A 13503-nucleotide genomic window follows, 5' to 3' on the forward strand; every position below is an offset into this window, starting at 1 on the left:
CAGGATCTGGCTCCGTTGCCCAGGCTGGAGTGCAGTGGCATGAACACGCCTCACTCAATCTCCCAGGCTCAAGTGATCCTCTCACTTCAGCCTTCTGAGTAGCTGGGACTACAGGCATGCGACACCATGCTTGGCTATTTAAAAAACTTTTTTTGTAGAGACAGGGTCTTACCATGTTGCCCAGTCTAGACCTCCTGGGCTCATGTAATTCTTCTGCCTCAGCCTCCCAAAGTGCTGGGATTACAGGCATGAGCCATCATGCTCAACTGATGATCAGTTTTTTAATACTTTGGAGTTGATAAATTTTTTTTTTTTTTTTTGAGACAGAGTCTCTCTCTGTCATTCAGGCTGGAGTGTAATGGTGTGATCTCTCGGCTCACTGCAACCTCCGCCTCCTGGGTTCAAGCTATTCTCATGCCTCAGCCTCCTGAGTAGCTGGGATTATAGGCATGTGCCACCACACCTAGCTTTTTGTGTGTGTGTGTATTTTTAGTAGAGACAGGGTTTCATCATGTTGGCCAGGCTGGTCTTGAACTCCTGACCTTAGGGGATCCATCCACCTCAGCCTCCCAAAGTGCTGGAGTTATAGGGGTGAGCCATCACCACACCCAGCCTGGAGTCGATACAATTTTAAAAATGAGGCCGGGTGCGGTGGCTCACGCCTGTAATCTCAGCACTTTGGGAGGCCGAGGCCAGAGGATCACGATGTCACAAGTTTGAGACCAGCCTGGCCAACATGATGAAACCCCGTGTCTACTGAAAATACAAAAATTAGCTGGGCGTGGTGACGCACATCTGTAATCCCAGCTACTAGGGAGGCTGAGGCAGGAGAATCGCTTGAACCCAGGAGGTGAAGGTTGCAGTGAGCTGAGATTGCGCTACTGCACTCCAGCCTGGGTGACAGGGCGAGACTCCGTCTCAAAAAAAAAAAAAAATTAAAATTAAATAAAAATAAACATAAAAATGAATCACATGTCTATGACTCTTAGATTCAATTCCATTTATAGTAGCTGGGAAATGTCCACTCTTAATAGTTGAGCTCTCAGAAGATTTAATAACTACATTGTTCACTATGCTTTCAATAGTTAAAAGTCAATAGCAACTTAAAACTAAATAATGGTACATCTATAAAATGGAATACTTGTTATTAAAAATGATGCTACTAAGACAGGTAGATAATGATGATATATTTAATGGCAGGGCAAGTAGCAGATTACCAAACTATGATCTTGTTTTAGTGAAGTTTTACAAAGTATTTATAGGAAAAAACATTGACAGACTAAGAGTCTAGTTTCTATAAATAAACAAGTACTTCATGAATAATGTAAGTTGTAATTTTAATGTCAAAAAGTCCTGGCCTGGTGTGGTAGCTCATGCCAGTAATCCCAGCACTTTGGGAGGCTGAGGTGGGCAGATTGCTCTGAGCCAAGGAATTTGAGATCAGCCTGGGCACTGTGGTGAAACCCCGTCTCTACTAAAAATACAAAAAATAGCCAAGTGTGGTGGCGTGTACCTGTGGTCCCAGCTACTCAGGAGGCTGAGGTGGGAGGATCACTTGAACCTAGGATGTTGGGGCTATAGTGAGCTGTGACCGCACCACTGAACTCCAGTTGGGGCGACAGAGTGAGACTCTGTCTCAATAAAAAACAAACAAACAAAAAAACCCCAGAAGCCCTTACTTAATCTGTTGTCAAAGTATGATTCCTGGAAGAAACTTTAGAGGCTGGATGCAAGGAGTTGTGCAATGGCTTTTATTGGAATACAGACATTTGCGTAACTCAAAATATAACTGCTTTCAGGAATATGGCTGTATCAACTTTCAGTTTCTTAATGAGGTGACTACTATGTTGTTTTTAACTAGTGCTGTGCTAGAGCCAGCTTGTAGAGACTGTTAAACAGCCATTTTTAAAGCAGCTATGATGGGAGTATTTATACCACAGAAACTGGCAAATGCACAAATCAGTCCTGCTCCTTTCCCCATTCATCAGCAGGCCACTGTTTTTAACTACTTGAAAAGGATGACGAATGAAAAACTTATTAAGGTTCTCATATATGCTCATCAGAAAGCATTTCTACCCAAGGAAGGTCTTAAACCCCTAGTTTCACCCTCCTATGAATCCTTCAACTCCTTACTATGCTCAGTCCATGGACCTGGAAGAGACTGCTACTCAGCCTGGCCTGGCCTGTCTGTTTTGCTTCCCTGACTAGGCTGAAATCCCGTCTTCAGCTGGGACGACTCTCCCAGCTTCCCTTGCTGATCTCCTCACTTCCACACAACCTACCTCTGACTCTTCAGTTCTCTCCGAGCTTCACATACGCTGACTCTTGGGTTAGCTCACCAAACCTACTCACCTCTCTCTCTCTGACTGCTTCTCCCCCATGAATGACCCCAATACCTGCTTACTTCAGCTGGATCAACCTAACCAATCTATTTTTCTCTGTTCTTGCTTCAAGGTTATATACAGGCTTTTACTCTGGGAGAAAAACTACATGAGCAGCTTCAGCTTCACCTGTGCCTTCAGTCCTGTTCGCTGTCTCATTCCTGTTTGACCTTGACTGCTTTATCTACTTCTCTCTTCAAGCTCCATCCCAGGCCTGCTCATTTCACTAATACTTCACAGGGAAGTTATTTTATGTAAACTCCCTCAGTTTCTACTCCTTCAAGCCAATGTGTATTAGTTGACTATAGCTGGAAAAGTTTCTCTGACTTTATTCTACAAAAACAAGGAAGGGAGGGGCCAGGCACAGTGGCTCATGCCTGTAATCCCAGCACTTTGGGAGGCCAAGGTGGGTGGATCATTAGGTCAAGAGATCTAGACCATCCTGGCCAACATGGTGAAACCCCGCCTCTACTAAAAATACAAAAATCAGCTGGGTGTGGTGGTGGGCGCCTGTAGTCCCAGCTACTTGGGAGGCTGAGGCAGGAGAATCACTTGAATCCAGGAGGCGGAGGTTGCAGTAAGCCGAGATTGCACCACTGCACTCCAGCCTGGTGACAGAGCAAGACTCCATCACAAAACAAAAACAAAAACAAAAACAAAAACACAGGGAGGGAGGACTCTGTCTCTCACTTTTGCTGCATACATAAAATTATTCCACTTCCCTTTTACCAGTATGTTTCTTCAAACAGAAATCTCTACCCACTGTCTCCACAACTCTGCCACAACAATCTAGTGGGTGGTATCTATGTCCAGCAAACTGCCTTTTGACCTAACTCTAAAATACACCAGTCTTTTTCTAGTGCTTATTCTAGATATCTGTGCTGTACCTGACACTATGGACCAGTGTCACGTTAAAATCCTACCTTGGGGCTGGACGTGGTGGCTCACGCCTGTAATCCCAGTACTTTGGGAGGCTGAGACGGGCGGATCACTTGAGGCCAGGAATTCGAAACCAGCCTGGCCAATAAGGTGAAACCCTGTCTCTACTAAAAATACAAAATTAGCTGAGCGTGGTGGTGGGTGCCTGTAATCCTAGCTACATGGGAGGCTGAGGCAGGAGAAGTGCTTCAGCCCAGGAGGTGGAGTTTGCAGTGAGCCAAGATCGCACCATTACGCTCCAGCCTGGGCTACAGAGTGAGACTCTGTCTCAAATAAAAAAAAAAAAAAAAGAAAAAATCCAAGTTGATTTGATGATAATACTTTTACATGGTTTACCCTCTGCTTTGGACTGTTCTTTACAGTCACTCTACTTTGAGAAACAACCTTTTGGTCTCCCTCATTCTCTTGGCTATAACTATTACTATGTGCAAATAACCACCCAATTTATCTTCAGCCTGACTTCAACTTCTCCTCACAGTCACCTTGGAATAAACACACTGAAGATTTAAAAACCTTCTACTCCAAACTTCCTCTTCTTCCTATGTTAATGATGTTATCACCTACTCACCTGCTTAACTAGAAACCTGAGACTTCTTTTTACTTCTAAGCATAAAATGATTCTCCAATGTGCCTCCCTTCTCTATGCCTTGGTTTAGGTGCTTTTATCTTGCATATGGATTACTTAATAGCTAACATTTCCTTTCCCGGTGTGTAGGGCTCCACCTTAATAGAGCTTGAAGTTACCAATCCCCTTGGAGGATCTGCTTAGAGTACTTCAACTTTATGTAAACCAATTACATGACAATATTTTATGTCTTATAAATACAGATAATGAAGCAAAAGGAGATAGAAAAGGGTTAATGAGTTTTTCCCTCCCAAAACCCCCAATGATTAAGAATTTTCCATGTGTAATCATGTGTACACTAACTACCCATAGTTTTCTCGCACAATGCATTTTTTTCCTTAGCAATTTTCTGAACAGAAGTTTGTTTTAGTGATCTTACCTAAATCTACCCCAAGTTTCTCAGGGAGGACTCTGGGGATGTTCTCTAGTAATCCTCCACCAGTAATATGGGCAAACGCTTTGACATGTCCTGAACGTAGGACAGGTAACAGTGAATGGCTGTAGATTCTGGTTGGCGTGAGAAGTAAGTCCCCTGTATGTTGAAGAGAGAAGATAAAAACTTAGCCTTTGAATAGAAAACCAAAACATAAAAATCAACTCTGGAGAATGACACCAGTTCTACAATAATGACCAAGTAGCAAACTAAGGTAATTCACTCCCTTTTAGCTCTAAGTAATGAGAGACTAAAACCACTAAATGCTTCCTTCCTCAGACATGTCCAAGCAGGACAGTTTAAACATGAGGGAGTTTACCTAAAGTCTGGTCACCACAACCATCAGGTGCTGGAGAGGAGTACTGGAGGAAAGATTTTGCCACGATCTTCCTCACAAGGCTAAATCCATTGCTATGAAGACCAGATGAAGCTATTCCAACAACAACATCACCCTCGGTGATTCTTTCCAGGTGAGGGAGTTTCTGATCTCGCTCCATGGCACCAACGGCAAACCCAGCTAGGTCATACTCTCCAGGGGGATACATGTCAGGCATTTCTGCTGTTTCACCTCCTGGTGGGATAAGACAAGAGCAAACAAATCAGAGTATCTATAAATCTGTCTAGGAAACAGTGGCACAGGCTACTCTTAACATGAACAATTAACACATGGCTATGTACCGCAAACATTTAAGAAAATGTACTCTACCAGATGTCTAACAGAACTTTCCACCAAGCAAGATTTCAGGAGAAATAGCGCTCGATTCCACAAAGGGTGAGATTAGGTAACACCTCTGCAAGCATGTATGCAGCCCCCAAACACCACTGCTTTCACAGAATGAATGCTCAGTTGAATATAATATCATTTCTATAGCTGTTTAGTTTCAAAATTGTTTCATATATATTTGATCTTTATAATCAGTCCATTTTTCAGCTGATGGTACAGCCTTAAAGAAGTGACTTAACCAGGACTGCCCAACTCCAAATACCCTAGCTTAAAAAGTATAGCATTTTACTTACAATTATATCACGTCAAGATGTAAGGTATAGGCAGACTCCAAATTAGAAACTGTGTTCTAAATGGTGGTTGAAAGGCAATTTTTGTTTGTTTCAAACTTTATTCCCAGGCTTCTTTAGCTTAATTAGCTACAAAGAATAAATTGTGGGCTGGGCGTGGTGGCTCACACCTGTAATCCCAGCACTTTGGGAGGCTGAGGCAGGTGGATCAGGTCAGGAGTTCGAGACTATCCTGGCCAACATGGCCAAACCCTGTCTCTACTAAAAACACAAAAATTAGCCAGGTGTGGTGGCTTATGCCTGTAATCCCAGCTACTTGGGAGGATGAAGCAGGACAACTGCTTGAACCCGGGAGGTGGAGGTTGCAGTGAGCCGAGATTGTGCCACAGCACTCCAGCCTGGGCCACAGAGCGAGACTCTATCTCAAAAAGAAAAAAATATATATATAAGCAAAAACTAAAAAGAGCTGCAGTGTCCAAGGGGAATGGGGCTTAAAATTTTAGAGATCTAGATTTTATGAGATCCATAAACAATTTTAGAAAGCAGTCATAATGTAGAATAGCAGCTCCTAGTTACTTCACATTTTTTCTTCTTCAGAAGTTGACTCAATTCAGTTTGCCTCATTCTTAGAAGCCTCATCAAAACTCTTCATAAGATCTGGAACTTCATCATCATCATCCCCTCCAGTAGCAAGCAGTGCTTTTCCATCCACAGACTGTTTGGGCAGAGCTTCAGTCGGTCTCCTTAAACTAGTCAGACTGTCTGCACCAAGCTGGTTTAAGATGCTGGTAGCATTTCTGTCAGCTGCTTTGTCTCAGCATCGCCTGTAATGGTGAAAGTGTTTACTGCCCCAGAGAAATGCTACCAGCATTTGAGGGTTGTTAAAGTGGATCACTGGTCCTTCATTTGTAAACATACTCACCTCTTCAATACCAGAGATATTGTTTACCCTTAACTTCTTAAGGAGAACTGAAGTTTTTGTCATCTGCTGTAGCTGAGCCACCTTCTTTTTGTTCCTTTTCCATCAATACGTAATTGTGCCTCTAGTTTGGTTGTTTCTTTCATCTTGTCAGAGTGGAAATGGGTCATGTGGAGGACTAGGGTGGTGCTCAAGGGGTCTTGGGTAGACCAGCTGAGATTAGGTGCACACATGCGGGGATGCAAGACGGCACAATTTCTGGTTGAAATGGTCATATAAAAGAGGCAGTTTCTTTGGGAGGCTGTGATGGGCAGATAGCTTGAGCCCAGCAATTCAAGACCAGCCTGGGCAGCATGGCAAAACCCCATCTCTACAAAAAGTACAAAAATTAGCTGGGTGTGGTGACACATGCCTGTAGCTCCCAACTACTTGGGAGGCTGAGGCAGGAGGATCCCTTGAACCCAGGAGGTCAAGGCTGCAGTGAGCTGTGATTGAACCACTGCATTCCAAACTAGGTGACAGAGACAGACCCTTTTTTTTTTTTTTAAATAAAAAAAAGTGGTTGTTTTGTTTCTTGATCAACCTATAGATTCATTTTGCTCAAATATTTCATGTATAGTTAAAGACACTTCTATAAAACTTGGGCATATATTATTTATGTCACTCTATGGGAAAATTTGGCTTTAGTTAAGATCCGGAATGCCAGGAACCCATCTGCCTCTACTGTAGGGCCAATAAGGAGGAAATAACTCCTAGACCTGTTTGTTGAGGAGGCTACTGAGACTGATGCGGATGTTAAAAGGTGGCCAAAAATTGGGAAGAAAGATAAGGCCTGACAGTTTAGGAGTACGGGTCTAGTGGACAAACCCTTGAGGAGGGCTTTGAAGGTAGCAGGCTCTAAATTTAATTCAAGTAGTTTTACCTATATTTCATTTGCTGCATCTTGTGATATACAGTCTCCCTTGCTAGTTATATTGGCACCAATCACATTTTTACATAGGGCTAAAATACAATAAGAAAGATATGTTATTGATTAAAATGGCTGGTCATACCAAGAAGAGCACATCCAGCTTTTCCACAAGCTTTAGCAATTCCAGCAACAACGGCTTCAGTTACACTGAGGTCAAGTTTTCCACAGGAAAAGTAATCAAGGAAGAAGAGGGGCTCTGCTCCTTGTGCCAGAATATCATTAACACACATTGCTACCAAATCTTGACCAATGGTATCATGTTTGTTGCACAGCTGGGCAATCTATATAAGAACAATATAAACATCCACATTAGGGAATAAGTTCAAAATTGTATCTTATCCATTTGGCTAGCTGCTTTTAACACCTAAAAACAAAAGAACACGAAATTCTGACAAGCTGCTTGGTCTAAAAGTATCCCTTTATCCTCTAAAGTACCTTTCCATCCAAATATAATCTAAATAATAATTTGTTATTAGAAATGTGCAGATATTTTAGCCATTTTACATGGTTATTTGGTATGGTCCTTTTTAGCTCATATTATGTCAAGAGAAGAAAAATATATATTTGACATACAGTAAACTTCCTCTTATCTTTCATAAAAGGCCTTTATTCACAAAGGTGTCTGATTACCTTTAGTTTAGTTCCAACGCCATCTGTTCCAGAGGCCAGAAGGGGATCTTTGAAACCAGCTGCTTTTAAATCAAAAAGACCAGCAAAACCTCCAAGATCAACTTTACAGCCTGTTGGAGAGGAAATTAATTACTTGCTACATTTTAATAGATTAAACGTGTAATGATTTAAATGTCTACTAGTTTAAAAAAATCAGTATATTTAGCAGCCTGAGACATACTTCTGGAAGAAATAGATGATTGAAACAGCTGTTCTCAGAAATGACATAATCAAATCAACTGGGAGAATGTAATCATTTAATTAATATGTAACATGTTAATAGGTTAAACATATTAACATACAATATGTTAATATGTTGTTAATATGTTTATATAACATACATACAATATGTTAATGTTTATATAACATATAAACATACCACTTCTTCATAAGAATGGCTGAAACAAGAGATGCCCTTCCTGAGCATGAGAGACTGCACCATGTGCTCAAAGAATTGATTAAGACAGTAATTAAGTAGTAAAGGACCAGCCAGATGTGGTGGCTCACGCTTGTAATCCCAGCACTTTGGGAGGCTGAGGTGGGCGGATCGCCTGAGGTCAGGAGTTCAAAACCAGCTTGGCTAACATGGTGAAATCATGTCTCTACAAAAATACAAAAATTAGCCAGGCATGATGGTGGGTGCCTATAATCCCAGCTACTCGGGAGGCTGAGGAGGGAGAATCGCTTGAAATCAGGAGGTAGAAGTTGCAGTGAACCGAGATGGTGCCATTGCACTCCAGCCTAGGAGAGAGAGCAAGACTCCATCTCAAAAAAAAAAAAAAAAAAGAGTAAAGGAGCATACATATCCTTTTGAGTTTAACATCACAGATGATAAACACTTTCCTTAATATTAAAGATAAGAAAGCAGAAGACTGGGTTTGGCTTAAGCGGGGCAAAACTTACAGTAACCAAATATTACTTTGGAAAAATTCCTGTTAAATATAAAACCCAAATCCATTCACAATGTATATCAACGTTAATGAATTAGCAAAGTATAGGATCACTGACCTGATCTGGAAGTGGCTTCCGCTAAAGGCTGAATTTTCTTGACCAGCGTATTTCCAGCTGCAATGTCTACTCCAGATTCCTTGTAAGTCAAACCCCTAAAGAATTAAAAACAAGTCATCACCTAAACACCAGGGAAAATTATTTTAATCTTAAAATATTATTTAAAGCAGAAGGTATCCCCAGTGATTTTCACATCCCCTAAAGTGCTTAAAATTTTTAGAAGTCAGTGCTTGGGCCCAGATCTATACAGATTCTGATTTAACTGGTCTAGGGCAGGCTCTGGGAATTGAAACGAGTTTGAACAATCTCCCCAGCTGATTTGATTACATCCCCAAGAACCGCTATTCTAACTCAATCACCTATTTCTTCCAGAAGTACTTCTCACAGGCTGCTAAATATACTGATTTAAACTATTTTTTTATTAAGGTAAAATATACACAACATAAAGTTCAGCATCTTAACCATTTTTAAGTTCAATGGTATTGAATACAATGATAATGTTATGCACCCAGCCCTATCATCCATCTCCATAACCCTTTATCTTGTAAAACTGAACCTCTGTCCCAATTAAATAACTCCCCATTCCCCACTACCCCCAGACCCTAGCAACCATCTATTTAAAAGTAGATATACTGATATTTTGCTACAACTTTTCTCAGTTTACTTTTGGTATGAATAAGAGGAATGCCTAATCAAGGCAAAAAAATGAAAATCAGGTTTGTAAAAACTATACACAAGTATCCCTAAATAAACTGAGTTCTTAATTGCAATAATATATAACTGTATCTGTTTCCTAATAGCTGAGGACAGTAATAAACACTATGACAAAAGCAAAACCAGGCAAAGATATTCAGTGCATCACATTTCCTTCTGTATAGGACCTACAAGTTGGAGCAGCACATTTAGAGATCAAATCTGTGAATGACACTGCAGATTTTGTAGTCTTGACTTGCAAAAATGAGAACTCTGGCCTGCTGGGATGCAGTGATACATGAATAAATATGTGAAACAAGCTGGCTTGCTTTTATAGACGTGTCTTTTTAAAAAGCATACAAAATAAAATAAAAAATAATAATTAAAAAAACAAGGTGCCAGAATACAGTTGAGTGCATTGGCAGTTAACTCAAATAAAGAGAGCAGCCCAGGGTCACTCTCAGATAGGAAACAAAGACTGATTTTAAAAAACTTTTTCTCCGGTAGCAACTAACACTGTGGCATTTCAATTTTTTCATCTTTACAACTTAAATAATTCAGACTAGAATTGAGATTGCAGTCCCTTCAAACAGGTCATTTCAATGGACTCTAGTCATTTTTAAATGAAAAATAAATTTTTAGCATGGCATTTTAATGTTCTCGATTCTTGGAAAATGTTTAAACTTTACAGTATCTGCCTCTTGGTAACAGTATAGCTTGAATTAAGTTGGTAAAAAATTTTGTCTTAAAATTTATTCATTATCCGTAAATGAACTTCATGAACAATAGTAGATGTGATATATTTTTAAGAAATCAGGCCACGTGCAGTGGCTCACGCCTGTTAATCCCAGTACTTTGGGAGGCTGAGGCAGGGATCACCCGAGGTCAGGAGTTCGAGACCAGCCCGGCCAACAAGGTGAAACCCCATCTCTACCAAAAACACAAAAATTACCTGGGCACGGTGGCAGGCACCTGTAATCCCAGCTACTCGGGAGGCTGAGGCAGGGCAATCACTTGAACCCGGGAGGTGGAGGTTGCGGTGAGCCGAGATCACGCCACTGCACTCCAGCCTGGGTGACAAGAGCAAAACTCTGTCTCCAAAAAAAAAAAAAAAAAAAAAAAGAAAGAAAGAAAGAAATCAAAATACCCATTTCCAACTAAGACTTTATTGATTTTACAAGTCAACAGTTTGTACATACCAACAATGCATCAGTAAGAGGTCAAAAAATACATTTTAGTAACAGATACAAACGCAATGATAAAATGAGACTGTCAAAATTTATAGTATAATCAAATTGCGAAGTTAGATGACCAATATTCTCATCTCGAATTCTTTGATAAAACCATGAACTATGTTTCAAATACAATACTATGTGATAAAGCAAGGAATAAACATCAGTATCAGGCCAAGTGCAGTGGCTCATGCCTATAATCCCAGCATTTTGGGAGGCCAAAGCAGGAGGATCACTTGAGCCCAGAAGTTTGAGACTAGCCTTGGCAGCATGGTGAAACCTCATCTCTACAAAAAATACAAAAAAATTAGCCAGGTGTGGTGGCCTACGCCTGCAGTCCCAGCTACTTGGGAGGCTGAGGCATGAGAACTTGGGCGACAGAGGGAGACCCTGTCTCAAAAAGTTAAAAAAAATTAAAAAAATACAAAATAAATAAAAATCAGTACCACTGTGATTTTGCTAAACTTTCCAAACTTAAGCTATCATGAAGTTTTTCCCATTTAATTTGAATATTGCTATAACCAGTTTTGATTCAAACAAAATACAAACCAAGATCGTATCAGTCCCATAGAGAGAAAAGAATACTCAATGACTTATTATACGGTCAATGAAGTGTTCTACATAGCCATTTAGGCCAGTTTCTGAAATGGCACTACAGCTAACTTGCTTAGAGTTTTTTACCTGGGCTGCTGGAGGAAAGCTATGGCACGAAAGCCAATGTCTTTCCTATAAATTGCTCCCTCAAACTTTATAGCTGCTAGTCCTTTCTTGGCTTCCTCGAGAGCTGATACGAGATTTTCCCGGATGGCTGTGACTGCAAGAACTCTACCCCCATGAGTTACTACTTTGCCATTTTTAAGGGCAGTGCCTGCGTGGAACACCTCCAGTCCTAGAGCTTGAGCCTCGGAAAACCCTAGAAGAGAGCATATTTGACATATGATTTGAAATAGCAACGGTATTTCACACTGTGAAGTGATTTATAATTTCCACAATTTTTTCTCTTTTCTAAAACTTGACTAGGTACGGTGGCTCAGGCCTCTAATCCCAGCACTTTGGGAGGCTGAGGCAAGGATTGCTTGAGTCCATGAGTTCGAGACCAGCCTGGGCAACAGAGCAAGACCTTGCCTCTACATACATACATACATAAATAAATAATAGCCAAGTGTGGTGGCACACACCGGCTGAGGTGGATCACTTGAATTTGGGAGTTTGAGGCTGCAGTGAGGTGTGATCGCACCACTGCTCCAAACGCAGCAATAGAGTGAGACTCTGTCTCAAAATAAATAAATACATAAAAATTAAAAATTAAGGATCTTTATCTCACTTAAAAGAACCTTCCCTATCAGACAGGTCTTCTTTTATTTTTTGAGACTGAGTCTCATTCTGTTGCCAGGCTGGAGTGCACTGGTGCGATCTCACTGCAAACCTCTGCCTCCTGGGTTCAAGCAATTCTTCCTCAGCCTCATGAGTAGCTGGGACTACAGGCATGCACCACCGTGCCCAGATACTTTTTGTATTTTTAGTAGAGACGGGGTTTCAAAATGTTGGCCAGGATGGTCTCAATCTTTTGACCTTCTGATCTGCCTGCCTTGGCCTCCCAAAGTGCTGGGATTATACGCGTGAGCCACTGCGCCCGGCCCTGACAGGTCTTAATGCAATATAATAGTAAATAGATCTTTCTCCTAAGAACTGTCTCCTATTTTAGGATGACAACCTAAATTCTCGTGTTATCGTAAATCTCATTATAAAAGCAATTGTTTAATGAGGAAGAAAGAAAAATCCTACATCTGATCACATTAATCTTTTCCTTAAGACTAAGAGAACTTCCTTTTCTTTTTGAGAGAGATGCTCTGTCACCCAGGCTGGAGTGTGCAGTGGTGTGATCTCAGCTCACTGCAACCTCTACCTCCTGGGTTCAAGCCATCCATCCTGTCACCTCAGCCTCCTGAGTAGCTAGGATTACATGCATGCACCACTATACTTGGCTAATTGTTTTTGTATTTTTAGTAGAGACAGGGTTTCACCATGTTGGCCACGCTGGTCTCGAACTCCTGACCTCAAGTGATCCGCCCGCTTCAGCCTCCTGAAGTGCTAGGATTATAGGTGTGAGCCACAGTGCCTGGCCTGTAAAGGAACTTGTTTTCATCATAGTTATTCAATTAAAGCTGCTTCTTTTTTCTTTTTCAATTTTTTTTTTTTAACCAGAACATGAGACTTAAGTTTCCTTTTAAATATAACCAATATGATCAGTAAAATGCAAAACATAAGTAATCTTTTCAGTAATATAACACTTGTACCATTTTAAGACAAACTCGGCTTAAGTTCTGGGGTCAGCCCCAAATTCCTACCGCTTCATTGTATTTTGAATTACTTTAAGCTCTCAGATACAGCTTTATACTTAAAATATTATTAGACTATGTATTCTAAATTCTACAGTGGCCAAAGGGGACAGTTTATATAAAGATAACACTTTTTCTTAATTTTTAGAAAAACATTCTTTTATCTCCCGGTGGTCTTCTTTTTTCATCTCTATTTCTCTTCTCGGCGTCCTATTTGGTAGTTTGTTAATATACATCTTCCGTGAGTGTTTTTACAACAGAAAGCCATTTAGTGATTCTGA

The 13503-nt window shown here is 40.7% G+C and overlaps 1 protein-coding gene across 3 annotated transcripts in view; it reads right to left on the reverse strand.

The window, feature by feature from the left end:
• The window catches only part of GART (phosphoribosylglycinamide formyltransferase, phosphoribosylglycinamide synthetase, phosphoribosylaminoimidazole synthetase), a 37487-nt gene that overhangs the window by 8487 nt on the left and 15497 nt on the right, over positions 1–13503 (reverse strand). For all 3 annotated transcript variants that reach the window (XM_011999119.1, XM_011999120.1, XM_011999118.1), the window contains exons 11-16: positions 11565–11796; positions 8959–9053; positions 7912–8021; positions 7364–7562; positions 4698–4949; positions 4325–4477 (exon numbers count right to left, since the gene is read on the reverse strand). In XM_011999119.1, coding sequence (XP_011854509.1) covers positions 4325–4477; positions 4698–4949; positions 7364–7562; positions 7912–8021; positions 8959–9053; positions 11565–11796 — 1041 coding nt within the window. The remainder of the gene's footprint in view (positions 1–4324; positions 4478–4697; positions 4950–7363; positions 7563–7911; positions 8022–8958; positions 9054–11564; positions 11797–13503) is intronic.

Source organism: Mandrillus leucophaeus, unplaced genomic scaffold (genome assembly GCF_000951045.1).
Source record: "Mandrillus leucophaeus isolate KB7577 unplaced genomic scaffold, Mleu.le_1.0 Scaffold582, whole genome shotgun sequence".
NCBI classification, from domain to species: domain Eukaryota; kingdom Metazoa; phylum Chordata; class Mammalia; order Primates; family Cercopithecidae; genus Mandrillus; species Mandrillus leucophaeus.